General features: G+C 41.6%; 1 protein-coding gene and 1 long non-coding RNA gene across 5 annotated transcripts in view; one reads left to right on the forward strand and one right to left on the reverse strand.

Moving 5' to 3' along the window:
* ANO6 (anoctamin 6) overlaps nt 1-13,234 on the forward strand; it is a 77,109-nt gene extending 63,875 nt beyond the window's left edge. Inside the window, exons 18-21 of one of the 3 annotated variants that reach the window (XR_014587232.1) lie at nt 3,886-4,085; nt 4,558-4,663; nt 5,637-12,214; nt 12,714-13,234. Coding sequence is in view for 1 of the 3 variants with exons in the window: in XM_083845545.1 (XP_083701671.1) it covers nt 3,886-4,085; nt 4,558-4,663; nt 5,637-5,843 (513 nt within the window). In the remaining 2 variants the exon portion in view is untranslated. Of the gene's footprint in view, nt 1-3,885; nt 4,086-4,557; nt 4,664-5,636 lie in introns of all 3 variants that reach the window. The other 2 variants (XR_014587233.1, XM_083845545.1) reach the window with 2 other exon arrangements.
* LOC310903126 overlaps nt 1-26,463 on the reverse strand; it is a 28,857-nt gene extending 2,394 nt beyond the window's left edge. The window contains exons 1-5 of one of the 2 annotated variants that reach the window (XR_014587286.1): nt 25,082-26,463; nt 19,682-24,320; nt 10,261-10,417; nt 4,422-5,385; nt 613-1,763 (exon numbers count right to left, since the gene is read on the reverse strand). This is a non-coding gene — a long non-coding RNA (uncharacterized lncRNA). Of the gene's footprint in view, nt 1-612; nt 1,764-4,133; nt 5,386-10,170; nt 10,418-19,681 lie in introns of those variants that run through there. The other variant, XR_014587287.1, reaches the window with a different exon arrangement.
* Nucleotides 26,464-26,729: the final 266 nt, after the last annotated feature.

Genomic DNA, 26,729 nt, shown 5'->3' on the forward strand with positions numbered 1-26,729 from the left:
GAAAGGAAGGGAAAATGGAGGATTTACATGAGGTTGGAAAATTTACAAGAGAATCTGGGAGACAGACAACAAACCAGAGTATATGCTCCATTGGTTTCACACAGATCTACTGAGGAAAATCAAACATAAATCCAGCTGTTGTGTAGGCATGTGAAATACCCAAGGCCTACCAGTAACTTTGATGTTAAAATCTAAAATAAAAACGGTGCAACTTTGCTGACACATGTTCAGATTAATAGAAATGTCAGGTTATACCAGAGATACTTTGGGTCTCTTATGTGTTAGTGCTTGTGTGAAAAAAAAAAATGTAAATGACAGCTTTCCTGGCAAATTAGGGAGATTGTGTAAATTCCCAGAAGAAGTATAGTTGTAGCGATGTAGAGGCAAAATTACTGGTGCATTAATGTCCTCTTTTGAACTACGCTGCTATAAAACTTGTAAAATAAAAGACGAAAGAAGTCTCTGCTGCCCTAGAAGAAAAACAACTATGTTATGCTATTGGATAAGCCAACTGTCTTTTCCTCATCAATCCACCTGGGGCTTGTAATACCACTATGAAATAAAAAGTTGGGTATACAACTTAAAATTATTCTAAAATATTGTAATGTGTACCTTAGTCATAGTCCTTATGATATTCAGGGTAGAGTTAAAGTTGCCTTGGTGACCTCACAGTGGCCCAGGTGTGTAGGCTTCTGTTAGGAACGTACACATGCCCCTGCTGCAGCTTCTGCAGAAAAGTGGCCCGACAATAGTTCTAGGTGTCTGTCACTACCCATTCACAGCCCGTCTGAGCCTAACTGGAGCTTTACAACTTTTTCACTCCAAATTCCCCCTTATGTGCTACACCCCTCAAGAGACATCTGAAAACTCAAAGTCCTCGATGAGCAAAAGTGCATTTACAGCTCGGTTTTGCTCTTTGTCCTCCTTGCCTGGCACTCAATCCCAACGCGTATGTGGCAGCTAACAGTATGCATGCTTCTTTTCGTAACCCTGTTTGGAGATCTCATGTGTCAGATGCAGTTAATCTTAGTAGGAGTATAGTGCCTCGGCCACTGACATCAGGCAGGTTGGTAGCATCCAGAGGTGGCATGCTCAGAAGTCCCTGTTACAGGCACTGTAAGGAGCTCAAAGAGATCAGTATTTCTTTCGAGCGAAGTGTGGGCTATACAGCCAAATACTAGAAGCAGTTTTCTTCCTTTAAGTATGTTTTTTTCTTGTTTGACATCCGGGATGTAGTGTAGGCCATCAGTCTTGCCTGTGCCATCTCTTTGCCATCCCCATTTTTTCTTAGTACTGTTTCTTTTCTACGTGACTGTTACAGATTATTAGACTTGGGTATTGTATCATCGTCTCCTTCATGCATTGCCTTTGTAACACCTGTGAGCAGCCTGCAAGAAAGTTTTGCACAAAACTGTCTGTTTTGAGACTTGCCACTCAGGCACTGGACTTGCTATTGCATGATATCAAAGCATGTGTTCTTGATTTGTAGACTGATTTTAATTAGCTATGGTATAAATGGAAAACTGTGCATGCTATAGCTTGGGAAGTAGAGAATGTGCTATTTGTTTGTAGTTCTCCGGTACAATACTCTACAATGCAGCCCATAATTCAGGAGGAAAAAAGCTTTTCCTTTGAGACGATGCCGTAGGATTAGCTTTCGTATTTCTGTCCATGTAGCACTCTGCAACACATCTGGAGATCATTCTGGGAGAGGGAGGAGAATGAGACAGGGCTCAGATTTATGGTGATGAGAGACCTGGAGCCTTGAAAAAAAAAAAAAACAGTAAGAGCAAACATTAAGTTATATAAATACTGTGTTCCGGAATCCTGTTGAATGATACATAGAAGCAGCATCAAACCCATTCAGTACAAACAGAAAAGGATGGGTTTTGCCTTATTGTTCAGTTGCTTTTAGTTCTTTCATGGTATGACTGGATGTAAATCTTACGGGATAATGAACAATAAGAAAATATATTTAACTAAAACTTTCTGTGCTTATACTTCAGTTAAAAACAATGTAATTTAGGTGTGAGGTCTTCTTCCTGAAACTGCAAGACACAGTAATATATATTTCTTGTCAGCCAAAACCACCTACACTGCATGTAAATATAAACAACACATAATTTTCACTTCATTGCACACTGCCATGTATTGCTTAAAAGCAGTTTTTAAAAGTGTATGCCACCTACATTTGATTCAAGTTAGAGCACAGTACAAAAAATCTTTTTAAAGTACTGATCCTTGAGAAATTAAACTCTTTTCTTCCTCATCAGCCAAATTAACTTTCTCTCAACTGAACTAAATTACAACAATATTCTAGAGATGAAAAGGGAGATTTTGGACCACAGTCTCATGCTTAAGCCTTGTTTCCGCAACTTTTGCCTTAACTGCAGTTTTGCTTGGCAGGTGCCTCACAGTAGGCCAGCTGGCAAGGTAAGGCAGTAGGACAGCCCTGAGCATTTGGCTGTGGGGCTGTGGGAGGTGAGGCAGGTCCTGCACCCCGTCCAACTCCTTGCCCTACCTCTTCTTTTCCCCTTGCTGCTGTCTCCTGGCGCTGGCACAAACTGATGGTGAAGCAGATTGGGGGACGGATCCAGCCAGGATCCCCAGCCAGCCTGTGCCACACTTCACAGCTGCCCAAACACGGGGCGTGAGCGACCTGCTAGGGGCAGAGGCAGGAGGGGTGGCAGAAGCTCTGGCTAGCACTGCCACCAGAGCACTCTCTGAGGAACGGTGGGAGAGCTGTCTGCAGGTATTTTCACCCTTTACCCTCTCCCCACCCCGCACTGATTCTCGCCATTCACATTGTCAGGTATTTTTGCCCCTGCCGTAGGACTGAAGACTGTTCCCCCAGCCACAGCACGCGAACATCACTAGCTCTCGGCGCTGGGCACGGCAGGCGCCTCTCATGCTGACTTGGCTGGGCAGCCTCATGCTCAGCTGCTGCTCTTGCCAGTGGAAAGTCTTCCTCACAGGGAAGCCTTTTCAACTTGCAATAGCGGAGGAGGATGTTGGATTAAAGATAGTTAACCTGCCCTCCAGAATAGGATGTTTTGGGAACTTCGTGAGTTTAGAAAAGACTTCCCACAACAAACCCACAGATCCCATTTCCTAACCATTTTGTGCCTAGCAGACTGAGTAGGACAGGGACTCTCTTGGGAGCAAGATAAAAACAAATGGTCACGTCATATGTAAAACAGCACTGTGCAGCTGCTACTAAAAAAATGATCTTGGCACCAAGAGCAGTTTCCACATGTACTGACACTGAAACTTATGAGGCAACAACTGCCAAGACAAATTTGGACTGGCTGTCACCTCGAAAAGTGCAGGATGTTTCTAGGGTCAGAGATGGATCAGCTATATATGCAATTTAGTTCATTCTTTTAGTCAGTCCTCAGGCTTTCTGGGGAAATTTAATTTTGAAGTGCTGAAGGACTCCGCTGCGGTTTACTTAAGTTTCACCAGGCAGGATTTCTTGAAGCATCTCACAAGCAGCTCTGGCAGCAAGCACGTTTGCTGGAGGTTACCTTAGAGCAGTGTAAGGTGAGTTTAGTTGCTGACCTCCCCCGCATGCTGATGAGGATAAACATGTATCATAGTACAACTTTTCTGAGGCATCCAGCAGAGCCAGCGTAATTTAAAAACTATACAGAGTGCACACTGCAGAAGGAGATTGTTTTATGCCTGTGAGTGTCTACATGCTCCCTTACAGAGGGAACCACTGACTGGAAATGCACATATTTTCTTTTTTTTTTTTTTTTTTATCTTGTAATGTAAACTTTTAGATACTCAGTATATGTCAAAGCTTATTTGGGTTTTGCCATATATTATGGCTTATTACTTATATGTCACTCTGCTTTTTTGTCTCCTCTTTCTGAAATGCAGGCCATGATAATTGCTTTCACATCTGACATGATTCCTCGTCTGGTTTATTACTGGTCCTTCTCAGTCCCTCCTTATGGGAGTCACAGCAGTCACACTATGAAAGGGTATATAAACAACACACTCTCTGTCTTCAATATATCAGACTTCAGGAATGCAAGCAAGCCATCTTCCCCTTGGTTTGGGAACCAAACGACGTGCAGGCAAGTGTCAAATAACCTTTTTTTCTTTTCAAATGACAAGGGTAAATATCATTTTTTTTCAATATCTAATATAACTCAGTTTAAAATATCCAGGAAGAAATGTTAAAACACAGTGAAAGTCAGCATACTTTGAACGGCAGAAGAGAGTGGAATTATTCACCTATATGTCTCTCCTACTCAGAAACTCAAAAAATACTTCTTTAATTTTTGTTTTCCTCATAACTGAAACAGTCTCAAAAAAAAAAGGCTTTAAAGGCAATTTAAGAAATTCTCAATGCAGTGGCAAAAAAGGACATTTCAGCCAAATACAGCTTATTCTGCACACACGAAGTTTACCCATTGCTGTAGCTCCATTCAGCAGACTGTTCCGGGATGCACTAAGCAGGGACATGTCTTGCTCCATCCTCTGGCCACAGTGCCTTACTGCAGAGATTCCCGAGACTAGTCCTTGACTTTCCTGCATTGCCTTCAGATACCGCGATTTCCGCTACCCTCCTGGTCACCAGCATCAGTATGAGCATAACATATACTACTGGCACGTCATCGCAGCCAAGCTGGCTTTCATCATTGTCATGGAGGTAAGCGTGTGGGGTTTTGAGCATCAGTTATTGTGAGCATCATCTTCCCTCCATGCAGAAAATCCTTCAAAGTCATTCTGTCCCAGCACAGCTACCAGAGCTTTTGGTGTGCAACATGTGCTGGCATGGCCAAGAGCTTGGGAGATGTAAATTAGGTGTAGCACCATTAGAAAAAGAAGTCTCTGAAGTCATGACATCTGCTGAGGATTGTCCCACGTGTCCGCGGTTTCTTTTCTCAAGAACTGTAAAGTGATTTCTAGTATCAGAAATAGAAGGGACAGTTGCACCAAAATATTTTTACATGTTCATAGAGGAGGTCTGTGCACCGCCTCATGACTACTTGCCCATAGTACACGTGCACTAACACACACTAACCTGTGTAAAGACAGTCACGTGAGAGGTGAGTTTTTAGATGAGCCACTTCAGTAAAAAAGCAATCACTCCCCCCTGTGCAGCAACTCTCTGGGCTTAGGAAAGCAAGAAGTCCATTCAAGATCAAGGGAGAGGAATACCAGGTATTCTTTCATTATAAAATGTACTTAAGGCCTGATCCAGGGACTACTGAAGTCACCAGAAACGTTCAACTTGCTAGAGCAGAGATCCCATAGCAGAGGAATGACGATAGCCCCAGAGGCATTTGGACAAACCTGAAACAATTTCAGAAGAATCTGTAACCAATACAGTCAGGGGAGGCAAGGGGAGGGATTGGGCACCAGGGTTCCCTGAAAGCAAGCAGAGAAGTCGTTAGTAACATCAGGATTAGGAAATCAGAAATTCTTCATTGGACAATTAATCTTTTAAGATACTGTTCCACTGTGGTAGATGCTGGTACAAAGCCTGTTCAAATCTGTAAGAGATATTGGGACATTTCAATAATAATAATAATAATAATAATAATAATAATAATAAATAATAATAATAATATCTTGTTTGACCCAACTGACATTTTTTTTTTCATCTTCACCTTCCCTAGCATGTCATATACTTTGTGAAGTTTATTATTTCGTACATAATCCCGGATGTATCACAGAAGACCAAGAGCAAGGTCAAGCGAGAGAAATACCTAACACAGAAACTCTTGCATGAGAATGATCTCAAAGTTGTGAAAAAAAACATGGGGAAAATTGCTGACAAAATTATCAAAGGAGTAGACAGCACTTTCCGACCTAAGTCTGAATAAGTACTTTTTTGTATGGAGTAACAGTATTTAGCCAGCTAACACCTGTCCAGATATTACCAATAGTTAATCAAACACTTTGGATTAATTCCCTTTACTAAACATTGTTTCTTGCAACTGTCACCTGCTCCTTATCTGTTTCCCTTTGGCAAAAGCAACCATTGAGACTTGGTTTACAGCTAGCAATTTTTTAAAACAGCTTTAGTAAGATGTATTTTTTAACATGTGAACGTAAAAAAAAATGATCATCTTAAGACAATGCAGATTAATTCTCAAATACATACAGTGCTTTCCACTTTATTTAGGTGTAGGCTATTAAATCTGTTCAACTTGGATAAAACCTTATGAACAAGAATAATTTGTTGTAAGAACAACACCACTTCCTCTGAAGGAGTTTTGATTACTTGACAATGCAAACCCCAACTATAAAATGAAATGGAAAAGCCAAAACATGAAGGCAAGAGAAGGAAAAGACAACACAAAATCATGTTGTTAAGCTGTTGCAATTGACGTACTAAGCACTGTTGTGTGCTACACTGAATTAGATGAACATACTGAGACTTAAATGGATAACAAGATATTTCAATTAATCATGGTCTTGGATCACAAGGAGCAGCAGGACTGTAAGCCCATCCTGTTCATCAATCTCTGTGTAAACAGGAGAACTGCCTTTGCAATCAATGCATACAAACTGACTTTACAGCACTCGGAGCGAGAGGAAAACTCAGACATTTTATCTTTCTCTGGTCAATGTACTTTCATTAGCTCACTTGGCCGTTCTGTTCTGAATGAACACAGCCTTGAAGGTCTCCCACCTGTAACAGTAATGAGTGTTAAAATTCTTTTCACGTACTAAATCAATATTTGCTGAGGGCTGTATTTTGCATTTCTCCCACACCAGAGGCACCATTCTTTTCCCTGATAGATTTCGACATAGGAAGAATGTGCAGCTGGACCTGCTGTGGTACAATACTGCATGACAAATTGAATTTGGACTAGACCATGAATCTATTGAAACTGAAGATGGGAATAAACAATTTAATATGCCTTAACCATATTATGAAACTTTAAACAACTAGGAAGATGTTACAAGTGTGGATGAATTTGTTGGAGCTATCAGTCATCTTCAAATTAGGCTGCAGATCTGCTTGGCAATTTTGGCTCCAGTTATAACCTGGGAGTTAGGGAATTACAGGGTAAGCATGTATGTAGGGCTCCACTTTGTGTCTGCAGCAGTGATGTTCCAGTTTATTAACTTGCTTTCTCTTTTAATGGTTCTAGTGGACCAATTCCTATGAAATCTGAAAACCAAAATCTTGTTAAAAAGGCAAAAGTATGTCTGCACTCCCTAAACCAGGTGATTACTGTTGGGTTTGTAATTTTATACTCTTAAATGTAATTCATATGTACAATTCTTAGGAAGATTATTTGTATGGATTTCTCAATATAAAGAAGTTTGTTTGCAGAAACTAAGTAGCACTGATAAGATATATTTTATCCTGTTAATAATCAGAAGGAATCAAACATTTGAATCTTGTAGAAAAACTTCCAAATACTACTCTGTGTACCTCAAGCCTATCCTATGAAATGGCAACATCTAAACCAGAAGAGGCAGCACATGAGGGGAGTTCTTTCAGCAGTTGTGATACACAAGCTTTCGCTCAGCTTGACTATGCAGAATGATTGCATAGGAGAGAGGAACATGAGAGGAAAGCTTGGTTCAAAATTGGGATAAGGTTGAAAGATGGAAGACAGAAACATGGAGGTTCCAGAGAACACATTTCTGGCATTGAAGAACTGGAGCTTGCTTACTATAATGCCCAGAAAACTTGTTGTACACATCACCTGAAGATGAAAATGACACAGGATACAACAATAAGACAGACCATAATTATAAGTGACTGTGTACCAGAGCATTGATAGAACCGGTGCTTTTTTTCACAGGAAATTCTACTCTTGCCATTTCTTTTTGTTTCCAGACAGAATCATAAAAAGTCTTTAAATTTACAAGGAATCAAATATAAATTTGGCAGATGGATAGGCATACACTCAGAAGCTTCTAAACAAGACAGAATATATTATCAAAATGTACCACCCCAATACTGATTTGACCTTTTCCCAGAATCCCAGAACCCTGAGGAGCCCACCTGCCCCAGCCCCTGCCCAAGCAGGGACACCCAGAGCAGGCTGCTCAGGACCACGTCCAGGTGGCTTTGGAGGATCCCCCAGGAGGAGACCCCACGGCCTCTCTGGGCAGCCTGTGCCAGGGCTCAGGCATCCTCACAGTAAAACAGTATTTTCTTACATTCAGATTGCATTTCTTGTGTTTCAGCATGTGCCTCTTGCCTCTTGTCCTGTCACTGGGCAGTATAATGAAGTACTCAGGGTTTTCCTGTGTTATATGAGTTTTGTTAGAAAGGCCAGTCAGCTCTGTGCAAGCCTGGAGCTTCTGATTTTGGCTTTGGGCTGGCATTTCCCTGTCAACAGTAGTGTTCAGCTGAGAGATGCCATTTTCATCTCCCCATCGGGGATCGCAGTTTCAAAGTGCCTTAAACACCCTCTCAGGTGCAGTGTTGGAGGGCAAGGGCAAACAAGGAGGTATCACATGATAATGGAAAAAAAATAAAAATAAAATGTCATGAAATGGGCCATTTCAGATAATTGTTTGATCTTAAGGAAACTTTGATTGCCTGCTTTGACAGCTAAAGAGACAGGGAAACAAAAGAATTAAGTGCCTTGCCTGGGGTCACACTGAACAGTGGCAGAGTTTAAGACTGATTTTCAGGAGTGCCTGGTTTTCTGGTCCTTTTCCTGTCCTTGTGGCCTCTCTCAATTGCCGCTTCTTACATCACGCATTTCCTGAAGGAGGAGTTGGTCCTCAACATCACTGAGAGTTTATACTCCAGCCTTTAAAATAATTTTTATAAAAAAAAAAAAGCACGCTACACTGGCAAAGTATGTGTACCTATCGCTTGGGCTCCTCTTGCAATAAAGTCATAACCACCTAGAATCATAGAATCACAGAATACCCTGAGCTGGAAGAGACCCTCAAGGATCATCAAATCCAACCCCTGGCCACAACCAAAAATCAGACCATATTTCTGACAGCATAGTCCAAACACTTCTTTCACTCCAGCAGGCTCAGTGCCGTGACCTGGGGAGCCTTGGGTGGGTTTCTACATTATCATTTTGTTCAGCTCAGGGGTATGCTTTGAAACTCGTCTTCCACTTGCCCCCACTTTCTGAGTGGTGGTTCACATCTGGTCTTGGAGCTCATGAACTGGATTCCTTTTGTCTTAAACCAATCCAGAAGACAGGTCTTAGATATGCATATCACAGTCTCTGGCAGGCATTTTAGTTCACAGCTCTAAAACCAGAGCTAGCCTGAAGAAAGCCCAGAGTACTAGGTGGGCATCAGCTTCAACTGATGTCAGCATCTGTGTTTTGCTTCCCAAGTGCCATGCTACTTGCTAACGTAGCCATAACATTCACTTTCAGAAAGCATTATATCAGGAATTCACTTCATTTCGCCATGTGCAGTGTTACTCCCAGCACAGAGTGCCCAAACCTCTAAAGCTATGCAATGTATGTAGCCTCTACCTCCGTCTGCTGAAATGTGCACTGCCCGTACACAGCGAGCTCTGCCGAGGCATAGGAATGAAGTGCTTCAGGGGGTGGGGACAGCTGCCAACATAATACTATTTGTAACTTTTTTTTCAAGACTGGGTCACTTTAATAATGTTTAAAGATGTTTGAAGGGAAAATTAACATTACTGTTAACCTATGAATCAATTTTGCTCTTTTTACACTTTGTATGTAGGCCAGATTCTTACCTTGTACAGATGAATCCGTGTCAGTGAACATTTCATTGCCTTAAAGTAAGATGTGAGCACCATAAATCGCAGACCATCGCCACTGTTTTAAATTCTTTGTATGTTGAAAAAATTCAGAATGTAAGAATGTATTTTTTGTATTTTTTCTAAGAATGTTTGCTATTAGTTTCTGAACATTAAGATTTCTTTATATTTATTGTTATTAAATAAAGTCTATTTTAAAAGGATAATACATTTGTTGTTGATTAGCCTTGTTTGTTTTTACACGAACAATGCTGCTGCTGCCAAATGCCACATTTAAATTCGTAGAACGTCATCGCTGTCTAATTTCCATATTCCTCCTCTTTTTCAATCTTTTGCCATTAAGCTGTTACTGCTACTGAAATTTATCTCCTGTTTTTCCTGCATCCTCTAGATGGAAGTCATTCCTTTCAACATCACGTCGATGACAAGGACCATTATGTTCTCCTACAAATACACAGTTTAGGTCTTTATACCTTTTCACTCCTGTCATGATAAGCCCCGTGTTTTGTTTCCAAGTCATCATTTATTTCTTAATCTGAATCAAGTCTGGAAGGTGCTCCCACCTCCAGGCAGTCCAGCTTTTGTGTTCCTCCTTAAGGCTCATGCAGCCCAAGCAGCAGGCGGTGGGTACAGGAGAGGCAGCAGCTTCATTTTGACTCAAATAGAGGAGAACAGCAGAGTGCAAGCCTCAGATCGCTCTCCATTTCTCACTCTGTCTCCCTGTTTGAAAAGATGTGTATGTAGTTAGTCCTAAATAACCTCCACATGGCTTGGAGCAGTATTTTGGTCATAAGAAAATAATGTATCTTAATAGCCTTATAACAGTAACGAACTTTCCAGGAAAGCTGACAAAAGTGGTTTTTATTTACAACCTGGAAGTGCATCAAAAGAAGAGCCTTTAAAAGTTGTGGGTTTCTTTTTTCTCTGCCATGCCTATTACATTCTCTGATACAGTTATCCTGTAAAAAGCAATGCTAATCACTGGGATTAAAGCTGTTTTGTCAGTTAGCAATGATGCAAAGAAATTAAATCACTTCTCTTGCTTTTAGAACATAGTAATCAATTCCCTAATTATTTCCAGCAGCCCTAGCACTATAGGGTTACAGAAGTGCATGTGTGAACACGTACCCTCTGTCCTCTTTGCAGAACACACATACGTGCACACACTGACGGCTGCTCTGCCAGCTATGAAGACCACAACTCCTGACCTGCCACATAATGCAAGATGCTCTTTTCCAGTAATGAAAAAGTCTTCCATCCAGTTGTATCAAGATATATCATTCTTTGTAAATATGTAAGATAAAGTAATCCCCTAAATGCTGAAGAGGAATAAAAAGCACGCAACACAGACCACGCAGAAAATCTCACTGAGTTCCTTCTTTCAGCAAGCACAAGCCAGGACACCAAAAATCCACTTCTAACATATGAAGAGAGAGTTTACAAGGGAAAACAAAAACAAAAAGAAACTGAAATCCTTAAATTGTGCAAGACGAAGGAAGTTACAGCCACCTCTGATAGCATTAACAACACACTATCAGGGATTTTATGTTTTTTAGGTACTCATTTAGTGTCCATGTAACCCTCTTGCATCATTTCTCTGCTCCCAGGTGGAGGTCACACGGTGAGCGGATAAATAAGCTGCACTCCCAGCCACAGGCACCTGCCAGCTATTGTCTTGCCTCCCCATTCTTCTGAGATCCTCTTTGGACCCGAGTAAGGAGTCTCCTCTTACAGCCACATTGTGCTCATTCATGCAGTCATTTTCTAAACCAGTCTGGCTGCTCTGGTCGAGCACAATTACACTTAAGCCTCTGTGACCAGGGCACTGCAGGATCTTTGCTGTGGTCTGCTCCCTGCTGGAGTGGGAAGCGGTGACCAATCTCTCTGGCTCACTGCTCAAGCCCCGAAGTCCATCCACTCCACCACGGGTCCCTGGCTTTGGAGGTTTGTCAGGTTCTTGGGTTTTACGGAGCTGAAAGCTCACCAAGAGGTGAGCCAGGGGTTAAGGTTACTTGTCCTGTGATAAGTCTGCTCCTTATCCCTTAATTATTGTAATGACTTTTCCTGTAAAAAAAAAATAAAATAAAAAAAAAGAGGGGAACGGGCCATGCTGTGCCTTTAAGAGTCGTCTGCACGACTGCAAACACACAGGGCTGGTCTTGGCACCTGGGCTTAGTCTTCTGAATATCGCTATTCAGGGAGAGCCATTGTGCCTTGAATTTGTGTTTCACCTTAATCCAAAGGAGTTTTCAAGTTCAGACATGCCCTCTGGTTGTTCTTAACTTTAACTGCACAGGACGTTATACCGGCAGCTAAAAATTGGCAGAATCGGGCCCTTCGCTATTGTCCTAAGTATGGTCTTGAACAGAATACGTCACTGTTGTTTCTTGGCTTGCCAACACAAACTGTGACCTTGCATCTGAAAACAGCAGGGAGACCAGGACGTGTGGGGACGGCAGAAGCCTGTCGTGCAGCCGGGGGCACGAATGTCAGACGGGAGACCTGCAGGAGGCTTGGGTGAGGCTGAGGCTGCAGGGTGAGGGCCAGGGAGCCCCCATTTTGGTGCTGACAGAGGGTCCGGAGCAACAGCAGAGAAATTCTTTCCATATCTGTTGTTAATTAGTAACTGCTCATTTAGATCTGGGAAAGGCAAACACTGGCCTGCCTCTCCTGGAGTGTGGTGCCTCCGGATTAGCGACAAAGAGACCTGTTGCAACTCAGCGTTTACCTGCAGAGACTCCATTTTCTTCTCTTTAAGAAGTACACATGCTAAAGCACATTGTGTATGATATCACTGTTTTCACACCCTACTACAAATTAATAATAAAGAAAAAAAGGCTGCATTTGTGCTTTTCATAGCTTCAGGCTTTAACTGGAAGGCATATATATAAAAAATTATCTGTTTTCTTTCCTTGTCACTCTGCTCCCATATTTTTTCCCCAATGATCTATAAGGGGGGGAAAACATGTTACCATCTCCAAGAGGCGCCATTAACAAATCTTTTCTTATCTTGCAGCCAAAGTAATGACATCTTAGTGACAGCACAGCAGAGCAAACAATGTCTTATTGAAAGCTTCAGTGCTGGAGGATTTGGGCTGTCCTCAGGACTTGAGACAAAGTAATGAAAACAGGTTTTGCTACTAAATCAAAGACAATGACTGCTCTAGTTCTCCAGTGGCCTTTAGCGCTCCCAGACACACAGGAGGTGTGTATAGCTCGCCGGGGTATCACCCACACCACAAATTCAATCAAGTACGGGGACCTTGCTGCGAGAAGGATGCCCAGAGTAGCAGGCAGTTAAAGTATGAGCTACAGCACACATGAGAGCAGCGATGAAACTTTTCCTCACAACTGCACATGATGTATGGTTTCCTACAACTTGTTTTAGCCTTAAACGAGTTTGTAAGTTATTTGCTAATTTTTGTACCTCATCAAATTAATTGGGCCAGCTACAGACATTTTTGAGGACTGAACTAAGATGGTGATTTGGGTTTTTGTTTTTAATGACTGTGTAAGATCTTATTAAAATTATTAATGTACCTTTGTTCTTTAGGTAGTGTCTTTCTTGCAGGCTCCTCTCAGCATCCTGTGGGTAACAGGAGAGTTTTGCAAACCAGGTATCAGAATTAAGTCCACTGTATACATATGACTTTTTCAAGCCTGTTCTGAAGATGTTGCAATGCACGAACACAGCAGAAAACTACCTAATTTTTCACCTATTCAGCCTAATTCTGGATCAGTGAGTCAAACTGGCTTATTATAGAATCAGCCAGCAATATAGCATCAGTGCCGGTGTGAGAGAGCATGCAGCCAGAAGCTGGGGGTCAGAGCTTCCCTTTCAGGGGTAAAGCAGAGTCAGATCAGCTGAGCCTCCCTGAGTCTGGCACAGGATGAACTGCAGCTCAGCTCTCACAGCTCCATTACTTCACAGAGAAGTAACCCGGTTTGCACATGCTTTTTTTTTTTTTTTTTTTTCTCTCTAGAGGGAAGAAGTTAATTCCTTTTGTTTATTTGTGTGTTTACAAAGCCAATGCATCACATTTGTACAATGCATATATAACAGACTGAGACAGAATGTGAACATACATTAAGGAAGCGCTCGATTTATCAGTGTTAAATTTAAAAGATCTTAGATTAAATACAACTCTTACTGTTGAGCAAACAAAGATTAATATTAAATCCTGCCTTTGCTAGAGAAGGAGTGAGCAATATGTGATGTCTTAACTTGTGAGTATGCATCTTCAAAATGCAGAGGCAGAGTCAGAAGGAAAGTGGAAGGGGGCCGAATTCAAACCCCCTGAGGAAGCTCCAGAAAGATACTGGAGGGCTTGCTAAGGAGCGAGGCGTGTTCTCAGAAATGGCTTTACGCAGAAATGCTAACAACACTGGCAAACAGCTGACTCAGGAAGACCACTTCCATTGTCCAGATATCCCACTTTGATGAAAGTTGAATTCTTAGGGTAAGAAAAAATTACTAAATAGTGTTTTATAGTGTTTTTCTTTCCCTCTTTGCTACTGTAGCTCGTACACAGGTGTTAGATGCTCTACACAATGCACTCCTAGGAGATCATTTTTCTTTTAATGAGCAACAGACAAGTTGTATATCAGACAGGCAGACCCAAAGAGACAAAATTCAACATGAGGTACAACAGGCTTTCCAACTTCCAACTTCTTCATCCAGAAAGGAGATACAAGTGTGCCTCAGCTTTAAGGTGGATTGCTTTTTCCTCCACCAGCCTCAGGACTACATGATTTGTGCACATGAGCACACCTCATGAACCACCTGCTTCACCCACTTCTAAATCCCTGAATGAGACAACTAGGAAAAAATACTAAAACCTCTGCTTTCTCTATTGCTTCTGGTTTTCACTTGGTCTTGCAAAGAGGACTGACTGTACTCGTACTTTGTAGCTAATGCTCACAGTAACATCATGGAAGTTCTTCGCTGCCCCACTCTGGTGGCATCTCTCAAGCCTGACATCCTACAACAGCAGCAAACTTGTAAGAATACTGCACCTCCACATCAGTGGGATTGCAACTTGAAAGGTCATGGTATCATACAGATAAACTTTTTGATTGTACATTATTGGAAGGATTAGAAAGTTGCAACCACGTAGTCTGAAAAAGCATTTCCCAAGAATCTCCATCATTCAGCTGACAGAAACCTTAAATCCAGGTTACCTCATTATTTATCCCCTGTCACACTTCTAATATGTAAATGAAAACATTACATTTGGTCAGTTTGTAAAACTGTTCCAGGTAAGATAAATCTAATCAAATCTTTTCAACAATTCTAACTGCAGGAGCCTAAAGTACATCCCATCTATTCTCGATGCAGCTTTCTCAAGAGGAGTTCTCATGCTCTGCACAACCAAGTATGATGAACCACCCCCCACACCCCTTTTGCTTCAGCTAAACCACTGGAGATGTTTGCACTCTACGTTTCCAAAGCATCTTCCTAACTGATGGGGCACTTCCATGATGCACAGAAACTCTCCAAAAGTCTCTGGAAATATTTTGGTTGGTTGGTTGGTTTGGTTTTGTTCTGAAAGATTAGAAAGGCCACCTTCGGTTTCTTTTCCTTTTTGGATTTGATTGACACAAAGGAACCAGGGCTGTTCCAGGTCAGGAAGGCACACCTCTATTCAGCCATGGTGAAGCAGGACATTGGAGTGGATTTTTATTTTCATGACATAAAAACTGCACTCAACCCTTCTAAATAGGGAAGATCATCACAACTATTAATGATTTGCAGATATATTAAATATAAAAATGAAATATCAATTATATTTATTTTTCAAATGCTCATAAATAAAGAAACACCACAGGACACCAGTGATCTGAAGAACAGTCCTGGGCCTTGCCCTTCTCTACATGGCCTTGTCTCTAAGGTGACACTTAAATACCTAGTGTAAGATATATTTTTTTTTCCTTTTTATTGTAAAATGTATACTTCTGAATGTCTTAAAATAATGGCCAAGATGACTTCCAGGCCGAAGCTCATCGCCCGGTAAGCAGGAGCCACGCTGGCCCCTGAGCAAGCCCAGACGGCATGGCCCGGGGCCTAACGGGGCAGGAGGAGAGGCAAGCCACAGGGCCAAGTTTCACCTAAATCAGCATGATAATCACATTGCTTTGCAGAACATTGTCCTTAACAGAGGTTGTTCTTAGCCTGATCCTTAATAAAGGGGATAATAGCTCATGAGAACAACAGTCACAGGAGATATTTCTAGTCAGCTTTTGTTCTTGTACTTGGCCAGTTTGCGTGCTGCCTAAGGGTATAAATAGAGAGACTATAGAGGGGATTAGCAGACTTTCTTTCCAGCAGGGCTCATGTGCCAAAGCGATGACTCTATTAGCATTGTTTCCCCTGAAAGGTTTGTTTCACTCCGGCTTTCAGAAACCAGCACAAAGTCACCAGACCCTTTCCTGAGGCCCCATTTTCTCCTCCGAAGAAGAGCAAGGCCTGGCTTCTCGCAGCAATCGCAGACCTGAACACCAGGGAGTGTACCCTTCCATCAGAGCCAGCCCAACCAGACTCTCCACCTCGCATTTGCATCAAGGACAAGGTTTCTGTAGGGGTTTTATTCACCTATGAGCGGCACATCAACACGGCAGAGTCACTTTTTAACGACAGCATTTAACACCGCATGTTTGTTGGTGAACAGGAAGTTAGTGATGACTCCGGGCCTTTCACTTACCTGAAAGACAGAGCACATAAAACGTATCCCGTGTACTGTCCCCTCAACACCATGTGTTAGAGAGCAGGAAAATCAGGGTCTGAAAGGCTGTGCCTCATCTGCCCGTGTTTTAGAGGTCTGGAGCATGGACATCAATATCTGAGAAAGCTACCCTGGGGTTCCTGTGTAATTAACAGAGACGACTGGGCACTTTTCAGGTGTGATCCACCTGATCCGTTTTGATTGACATCAGTATGTGGTGAATCACCTGGAGGTAAACAGGCACAGGCTCTGTTGTCTGTAGGTGACCATGCAAGTTTGTATTTCTGCTTCAGTTCTCTGCCAATCACACAAGCAATTTAATTTACTGAGTGGCCAGCTTCTCTTTTTTTTTCCCACCTTTTTTCCTTCCTTCCTTCCTTCCTTCCTTCCTTCCTTCCTTCCTTCCTTCCTTCCTTCTTTCCCTCCTTCCTTCCTTCCTTCCTTCCTTCCTTCCTTCCTTCCTTCCTTCCTTCCTTCCTTCCTTCCTTCCTTCCTTCCTTCCTTCCTTCCTTCCTTCCTTCCTTCCTTCCTTCCTTCTTTCCCTCCTTCCTTCCTTCCTTCCTTCCTTCCTTCCTTCCTTCCTTCCTTCTTTCCCTCCTTCCTTCCTTCCTTCCTTCCTTCCTTTCTCTTTTCTCTTTTCTCTTTTCTTTTCTTTTCTTTTCTTTTCTTTTCTTTTCTTTTCTTTTCTTTTCTTTTCTTTTCTTTTCTTTTCTTTTCTTTTCTTTTCTTTTCTTTTCTTTTTCTCTTTTCTTTTCTTTCTTTTCTTTTTCTTTTCTTTTCTTTTCTTTTCTTTTCTTTTCTTTTCTTTTCTTTCTTTTCTTTTCTTTTCTTTTCTTTTCTTTTCTTTTCTTTTCTTTTCTTTTCTTTTCTTTTCTTTTCTTTTCTTTTCTTTCTTTTCTTTTCTTTTCTTTTCTTTTCTTTTCTTTTCTTTTCTTTCTTTTCTTTTTCTTTTCTTTTCTTTTCTTTTCTTTTCTTTTCTTTTCTTTTCTTTTCTTTTCTTTTCTTTCTTTTCTTTTCTTTTCTTTTCTTTTCTTTTCTTTCTTTCTTTTCTTTTCTTTTCTTTTCTTTTCTTTCTTTTCTTTTCTTTTCTTTTCTTTTCTTTTCTTTTTTTTTCTTTTCTTTTCTTTTCTTTTCTTTTCTTTTCTTTTCTTTTCTTTTCTTTTCTTTTCTTTTCTTTTCTTTTCTTTTCTTTTCTTTTCTTTTCTTTTCTTTTCTTTTCTTTTCTTTTCTTTTCTTTTCTTTTCTTTTCTTTTCTTTTCTTTTCTTTTCTTTTCTTTTCTTTTCTTTTCTCTTTTCTTTTCTTTTCTTTTCTTTTCTTTTCTTTTCTTTTCTTTTCTTTTCTTTTCTTTTCTTTTCTTTTCTTTTCTTTTCTTTTCTTTTCTTTTCTTTTCTTTTCTTTTCTTTTCTTTTCTTTTCTTTTCTTTTCTTTTCTTTTCTTTTCTTTTCTTTTCTTTTCTTTTCTTTTCTTTTCTTTTCTTTTCTTTTCTTTTCTTTTCTTTTCTTTTCTTTTCTTTTCTTTTCTTTTCTTTTCTTTTCTTTTCTTTTCTTTTCTTTTCTTTTCTTTTCTTTTCTTTTCTTTTCTTTTCTTTTCTTTTCTTTTCTTTTCTTTTCTTTCTTTTCCTTTTCCTTCTTTAACAAAATCTCATCTTACGTGAAAGTACTGGATAGAACCTGAAGTAGCATGTTCAGTTTTTGGGCCCCCAGCACAAGAAGGACATGAAAGTATTAAAACAAGTCCAGAGGAGGGCCACAAAGATTATCAAGGAGATGGAGCACCTCTCCTGCAAAGACAGGCTGAGGGAGTTGGATTTGTTCAGCCTGGAAAAGAGAAAGCTCCAGGGAGACCTTATAGCAGCCTTCCAATACCTAAAGGGGGCCTACAGGAAAGGTGGGGAGGGACTCTTTGTCAGGAAGTGTAGAGATAAGACAAGCAGTAATGGCTTCAAATTAAAAGAGGCTAGATTTAGATTAGATATTTGGAAGAAATTCTTTACTCAGAGAGTGGTGAGGCACTGGCACAGGTTGCCCAGAGAAGCTGTGGATGCCCCATCCCTGGAAGGCCAGGCTTGATGGGGCTTTGGGCAACCTGGTCTGGTGGGAGGTGTCCCTGCCCATGGCATGGGGGTTGGAATTAGATAATTCTTAAGCTCTGTCCTTCTCATGGCTAGAGCTCACACAAACACGATGTCACCAAAAGAAATGAGAGGCACAGCAGAAAGTGACATGACTTCCCGATGAAGCAAGCATCTGGAAAAAGATAACGTGGCTGCATCTGTCCCAGGAGGAGCATCAGGATCTCACTCTGCACTAGGCACTTCATAGGGTCCTCCAAAATGTCCACATGTGTTTTTTAATATGTTTAAACACCTCTTTGGACCAGCTCTAGATGGCTAGCATGCCAAAAGACTAAGCTCTTTCAGTGCATGGCCAACAGCATTTCCAGAGCAGTGCCACACTGACCAATTTGAAAAATCAATCATTTTGATTTTGTCCATCCATGCAGTGTGCAAAGTCTCTGGCATGCCATAATCAGCTCTGTGATCCAGTCCAATATGTGCGGTGCTAAAATTAAGGAACTAGAAACAACAATCTGAATTCCAGTGTAATCATTCATCCTGGGCGCATAATGCAACGCCAGGATGAAGGCTGAGAGCCAACAAAACAGCTAAGTGTGAATTACTACACCATAACTCAAAGGCGGTGGTATATTTTATTAATCATTTATAGAGCTGCATATTATTAATATATGCAGAAACAGCTGTCTCTCTCTCTGGTGGATTTTGCTTTTGTGAGCAACCTGGGGGAGACCAAGGAGATTAAGAAGCAGAAACCCAGCAGAGCCTTCCTGAACAAGAAGGAGATCTGCAGAAGTAGGTCATGAAACCTCTCAGTACGTAGATGGGTCCTTTCTTCATTAATCTATTTTTAAACACGCAAGACCAGATCTTTAGCTGGTATAAAGTAGTTTGGTCCCACAGACTTGTATGCAGCCAACCAGACATATTGACACCCCTTGAAAATCTGGCCTGTGCTTATTTAAGTGTAAAGAAATGCCCCAGCACATACCAATTACAAGTCCAGAAGATATTTTGAGTGTGCAGTAACACAAAGCAGGACACACAACGTACAGCAATAACAGTAAAAGCTTGAATATTCTTCATGACAGGGGGCCAAAGTGCTGCTGTATGAGTGCTGTACTGCTGCATGATGAATACATTGCAGACATAAAGCTGTCTCTATATATTTGTAAAACAGATATTACCTTCTTAATCACTGGTCCTTGTGCTTTGCTTACTGACACATTAGAGCTGCCCTCTAGGTCTTCTTCCACTTGAGGACTGGATCTCCAAACTACTCTGGAAGACTAAAAAGCATTCTTGGTTTTACATAAATCAGTTCCTCCTATTTAAGCACTTAAACACATTTAATTTCATGGCAGGTATTTCCCATCATCTTTTTTCCTTTCCAGTCTATTTACAGGCCTGCTATCTGCGGCACTTTCCAATATAGCAAGACCCGTTTGTTTAATCTGCTAACATTTGTACGTCAATTACTCCATGAAAATACAACTTTCAGGATTGAATAATCAATCTCTTAGCTACCTTTAAAACAAAAGTAAAAGTAAATAAATAAATAAGTGTTAGGTCTGGATGGGAAATATTTTGCCTCCCCAGAGAGTTTTTAAGAGTCCAAAATGTTTTATATTCTACAATCAGACAAACACAAGACCTTGGGAATGTTCCCATGAACAGATATAAAAGCCTGGAAAAAGCTGAAGGAAAGCATTATCACCTGGGACTCAGGGAAAGCAGAGTGAGGTCCCAATGCCAACGCATAATTCTCTCAAATGACAGTATAGGATAATATCACTAGAAGAAATTCATAGTCCTTCCCAGCTAACATCCAGTATTTGGGTGCACTCCTGACAAGTTTGATGACAGGAATGTCTGGTTTGAGTCAAGATCGTCATCATCTCAAGATGGGTAGTGGATGTTCACCCACTACAGGAGGAAGAGGAGGGATATTCCTCCTTGCTCCTTTTTTTCCTCCTCTTCATCTTTCCTCCCAGGTTGGACCAGAAATTCTGTACTTTAGCCAAGAAACTTTCTGAGAGGATTTGTGCATGGAAATACCAATACATATATTTTACATGAACAGATTCCATTTAAATTACTCAGTTTATGAAAAATAAGAATGAAAAGAGTCTGAATAGGTAAGATATTATCTCCCATAGAAATGTGTGAACAAATATATGTATATGTTCATATTGGTCTATGGATTTTCACAGTATGAAAATTAACATAATTCTACAAAACCCTAGTACTGAAATACCACTGCTGAAGTGCTGAAGTCCATAACACACAGCAGGTAACACCAGAATCCTGACTTTTAACAGCTTTGTCATGCAATTTGACTGGAAGAAAAAAGTACAGTAGTAAAAATACAGATGTTATGGGACCCTTTCCCATTAGTGACATTATCATATGATTTGAGACCATTCGTAGTCTAAAGGTGGTACTGTCTGGGACTGAAACTTTTAATTGTCAAAGAGAGTTGATTTTAAGATTGTTTTCATTTCCCTTTTAGGCTGATTTTTGGTGTTCTGTATCTGTCAAGAATGTGTCTTTGGTTTTTATTTTTTTGCTGGGAGGTTTGAGGAAAACCTGATCCGTGCTTTATACTTTTTTTTTTTTGTAACTTATAAAAGGGTGGGAAAAGATCCATCACTTTTGTATCAACCAGTAAAAGAGCTACATAGATACTAGGTCCCATAGATACTAGGTGTTTTTTGAGACTCATGCTTATAAACTTAAGTGTTTAGAAGGATTTTTAGTTAAAACGACTGAGTGTGTTTGGATCTGGATCAAAAAAAAATACCAAATGTGATTGAACAAATCTTCAAGATTGTAAATTAAAAATAAACACAAGTACAATACAAAAAGCATATTGCCTTAAAAAGCAAGCAAACAAACAAACAACTTGGATACTTACTTCAGATAATTACTTCGCTTACAAGGTATGCAATATGAGGTGAAGCACTATCTTGCACTGCTTTGCATTTATTCTCAAAGCTCCTTTCCTGATTGTAAAACCAGACTGGTTTTAATTGCTCAAGCACAAGTGCTCGCAGTGCCTCCACAAGCCCCAGGGAGAAGTGTGCTCCTGCTGCAGGGAAAAGCTCAGAGCTGCCCACTCCCGGCGCAGTGGGAGCCCTCCAGCGCTGCAGCGCCCACACCGCGCTGCCTCCAAAGGCATCTTCCAGTCCTGGAGGGACACCACTGCAGGCTGGTTTTCTAACCCCACGCTGTGCCGCTACCACAACCGTCTCTTTGGGAAGTTTTTAAATCATCCTGGGTACTGGGAATTTCCAGCTGACTGGGAAGTTTTCAACAACGCGTATTTTTCTTCAGAAAAAAATGCCGGTTCGTCGAAAGGGGAACTTTGAGTAGAACTCTGTTGAAAGCAGAATGGGAGAAATGGAAAAATAATAAAAACAACAACAAAAACACCACCTTCTTTTCTCCTGAGAAGATGGAATTTCTGCCAAAGTCCAGGGAGACTGAGAGCCCTGGACCCTGGGAGCAGCACCCTCACGTGCAATAACCTTTGCCTTCACAGCTGTGCAGCTCATCCAGCAGACTCAGCCTGGGGTTGCGTTCCCACCCCGCACAGAATCCAAATGAGCTCTTTTTTTCCTACAGCCAGAGAAGAAGGCGATGCTGCTACAATGGCCTGCCGCACCACTGATCTCAGTGCTGCTGTTTCCCCAGACGTGCGTGGATTCCGGTGGTGAAAGAGCACTGCAGTGCTGTGAGATTTGTCCTCGTTCCACAGTTTCTCTTGCATTGATGTATTGGAAGTAACTATCCTGGGGAAAACTAGCCGTTTCCAAGAGCTCGTTTTCAGTAATAGCTTTTGAACATATTTTGGTACTACAAAATCATACCATTGCAGCTGTTCTCATAAAACTGATGCCACCAGTCTGCAAACTCTCTCTGCAAAGGCCATTTGGGAATATGAGGAGGTCACAAACACTGCAAGGGACCCTTGCAGAGCTGGCAGCTGCAGGGCTGGGGTTGTCTTTCCCTGCAAAGGAAGCTCGGAGCTGCCAGCCTGGCTCCAGCCCCAACACCACACCTGGCCCGAGGTCTTCACTGAGCTTTGAAGTGGCCCCACTGCCTCACCAAGCCTCTGCTAGGACTTCAAACACTTGCAAAAAAAAAGACGTGGAAATAAAGGATGGACAACACTGCTTTATGCCCAGGGCCAGTATAAAGGGGTGGACAACTGTCTAATTCTATGTCCTTGGGTCTAACCCCACCTACCAGGATACATTTTTGAGGTTCAGCTGAGAAAAAGCCTCCTACAGCATCCACAATACCACTGGTATGCAGCACATGTCACATGTGCATCACACCTGTGTAGCAATGAATGAGAAGATTTTAAAGAGACTTTTCTAAGCTTCGTGACTCACCCGGAGTCGGGCGCTTTTGTCTTCCTTACAAACTGAAAATCGGGAGTTGATAAAAGACTTGCCTTTTTCCTCACACTTTTGTGATCTATTTCTTTGGGAATGTCTCTCTTAGACTAGCAAATGGTAATTTAATGGGCTGTTTCCTCCAATATCCAGCTTGTGCTGGTTAAATGCAATACAATTTACCTGTCTGATGGATCAGGAGAGCAATTGCTCTGGGCATAAAGTGAAGCCCATAAGTCCCATACCTCTGCTCTTCCCTTAAAGGTGCAATATAGAGTTTCAGGCATTTTCAAAGGGCGGGGTGAATGGGAACAAGGCAGGAACTGAATTGCTTTGCTTTGTTTTGTTTTTCTGTATTCATTTAGTTATCTGTTGCACTCCTGCTTCTTGGTGCTTTGTTTTTGCTGGTGCTATGGGGAAGTTAGCGTGCACGCACACACGCACACTTCTCCCATTTCCTTGTCCCTGCAGCTTCGGTGAAAGCCAGCCTTAATAAAGTTCAGAACTGCCTGTACGTCAGAGGCAAACCAGCTGGCAGCCACCAGCGCCTGCCCGAACGATGCAGCGCTGGCAGCAGCAGCACGGATCCTGCTGGCACCTGCACGGGGCAGCAAGGAAAGCTGCAGGCAGCAGAGGCCCCAAACCTGGGAGAAGGCAGTGCTGGAGCTGCACGGACAGGTGCTCACCGAGGCAATAGCGAAGTTATTTAAGCGACTCGTTCTGCCCCCTGGGATACTCGCAGCTGTGATGTAATCTAATGCAGGGTCCATTTCTGAATTGCGCTGCGTGCTGAAAACGGGCTGCAAAATAATGCTGTTAGCAAGCATGTTGAAGGGAAACAGTTATTAGCAGCGTCTTTCAGCTGAGTGCTAAACTGTACAGAATGCAATAAGGAGGAGAACGTTTCACAGCTGAGACAGCACAAGTTGTGTTATAAATTTCAATACCAGGCTACACAAGTTACATTTAATTATTTTGCCTATATTTTAACTTATCAGCTGTTCACTCTGCCTTTAAACAGGATATTCTCCCATGCAAAATCATTAAAGCCCTATTAACATGAAAATGCAAACCACTTTGAATGTTAATAAAATATAAATGCATATTGTTACACTAGTATTTTTTTCTTTTGTTTGGGCCAGACACATTTCTAGAGATTGGCTGGTATCACAGGAGGGTAGCATAGCTGTCCCTCTGCAGTTTCAGCAAGGCAGGGCAGTTTTCTGATGGCATTATAAATATAGTTTGCCAGATACCTTTATAGATTAACCATTGCATCCATATGCTGAAGAGCAGTTTAGGAGTCTTTCAGCTGGGGAAATCTCACAAGATACAAAAATGATTATGCTGTGAGTTCTGTCTTTTTCCTGTTCAAGCCCACTCAAGACAATTTTGCTCAGTCTGAAAGCAGGGTACTTTTTTTCTGGAAAATAAAAACATGGAAGTCATCAGCTCAATAGATGTGAAACGGAAGTTAGGATGGAAAACATAAAGGGAACACAGAGTACATAATTTTCTAAATATAATACATATTTTTAATATTTTAGTATTATATATATAGATATAAACACTAAATTTCAGTAGTTCACCTGAAAAAATCTTACAACTCTTACATGACACTATTACTTTTGCACTTGACTGTGCAAATGATCTTACACTTCCACATCTATATTGAAATTGAAAAAGCTGGCAACCTGATATTTGGGGCCTAAATAAGCATTCCTACACTCATTCACCGGAGAGCTCACTCTGTGTGCTCTAGAATACACAAACCTGCTATTTCTGCCTGGAAGTCAGAAAGGTGATTCCTTTACACGGTCTCCTATTCTACTATTATTTTTGTCCGCTTATGTACTCAATCTTCACGTAAGCATCCCGAAATGCACCCAACCCCCCATAAGCTGAGATATATATGACTGTCTAAATTCCTTAGATGAACTCAACTGAGTCAGGTTAGCACATGCAAAGGCCTCTGAGAAGACAAAGAGGAGCAGTCACAGAGGGCTATCAGATAAAACCATCCCAACACCTACTTTACAGCGGGTATCTCTCTCCCCAGATCTCCTCTAACAGCTGTACAAAACGTTTCAAGTGAAACGACGTTAATTGGGTGAGAAAAATAGAAGAAAAGTAGAATTAAAATAATACAGCAACAAGTACAGCAAAGGGAATTTAAGAACTAACCAAAGGAATCGTGTTTGTGGAGCGCGTCCCATCCAGTTCCAGCTGCTTCCCTTTGAACTTGGGGGTGCCCCAGTTTTTTTGGGGCCTCTGCCATTGCTGGATTCAGGAGGAAGCAGCCGGGGAATGGCTGCAGCTGAGCTTTTTGATATGAAAAGTAAAGACTCTCTGCAGGAGGAAAAGAGGGAGTCCCTCACACACCTACAGTCTGTTCTATTTTGGGGGAGGTTGTTGATGTCTTGTTTGAAGTGATAAGCATCATAAAGCTCTGTGGCTAGGGCTCCACAGCTACACACTTAAGCTAAAAATAATTTTAAAAAGCTAATCAGGGAAGGCTGTATAACATCAGCTAGGTGGTGTGGAAGCTAGTCTGGTGGTTTTTTCTTCCTGTCAATGCTTACAAGTTTGAGATTTCTTTAAAAACTAAATGGTACTTCAAAACATGGGAGATTTAAGAATAAAATTCCCATTAGCAGCTGTTAGCAGGAATTATCAGGGCAAATCCCTTCATACTAAGGCAAGAACAAACTTCTGAAATTCAAGACTTCAAGGAAGAAAGAGGAGTTAAAAAGAAAAGCCCCACGTATGCAGACCCCCAGCTCAAGTGCCCATCTCCAGGACTCAGCCCCTCTGCCAGTGGGTCCCAATGCCCAGCACCTGTCTTGGGCCCTTCTCATGTCCCAAATGCCCCTGTATCTCCCTACATCTCTGTGGGGGATTGTTGGGCACCAAGAGCAGCATTTTTGCCACTTTCTGAGCTTTTCCAGGCTGCAGATCCCCATGCACTGTGAGCAAACAGCGAAGAGAAAGGCAAGGACATGGCACTCTCCTTCCCTCCTGCTGCTGAAACTGAGCGGCAAAAAATGAAAAATTCATAGAAGGGAGTACACTGACATGAAATTGAATTTACTGAAAAAGTATGGCACTGCAATCTACCAGTCAGGTAACTTGTTTTGAGTCCTCAGAGAGTGTTCGGATGGTTGTTTCCTATGAAACACAGGGGCAGGAGGCGACATGCTTTTAGGATGCAGTCTCATGATATCTCATCATCACCCACAAAGTTATCAAATACTGACTGAACTACGGTCACAGATAATGCAGGTGTGTTGCTAGTCCTCTGCAAATGTGTTATAACACATGTTCACTCTGACCCACTTTCACCACCTCGCAAGCTATTGTTTTTCACGGTGACCACTGGGTGCGTACACACGCTGGGCTGATTATTGTGGCTCAGATGATGCACGATAAGGGCTCGACTCACACAACTGACTCCCTGGTGTGGCTGAAGCCTGGATACTCAAGCCTGGCCTTTCCCAGGGGTGCACATTAGCCCTTTCTCCTTGTGCTTTCCCCTTCCTGCCCACAGCACAGTCTGTCCCACAGGAGCAGCAAGGCAGTTCCCGTGTGGCGCCCCAGCCTCCGGCATGTTGCTGCACACACTCCTGGTAAGTGAGAAGCAATAAAGGGAAGTGAACCCTTCAGGAAGAAAAAAGAAATGAAAGGAAAGGAAAAGAAAGGATAAGAAAAGAAAGGAAAAGAAAGGAAAAGAGAAGAAATGAAAGGAAAAGAGAAGAAAAGGAAAAGAGAAGAAAAGAGGAGGAAGAGGAAGAGGAAGAGGAAGAGGAAGAGGAAGAGGAAGAGGAAGAGGAAG

This window comes from Anser anser (assembly GCF_964211835.1).
Source record: "Anser anser genome assembly, chromosome: 1".
NCBI lineage: Eukaryota > Metazoa > Chordata > Aves > Anseriformes > Anatidae > Anser > Anser anser.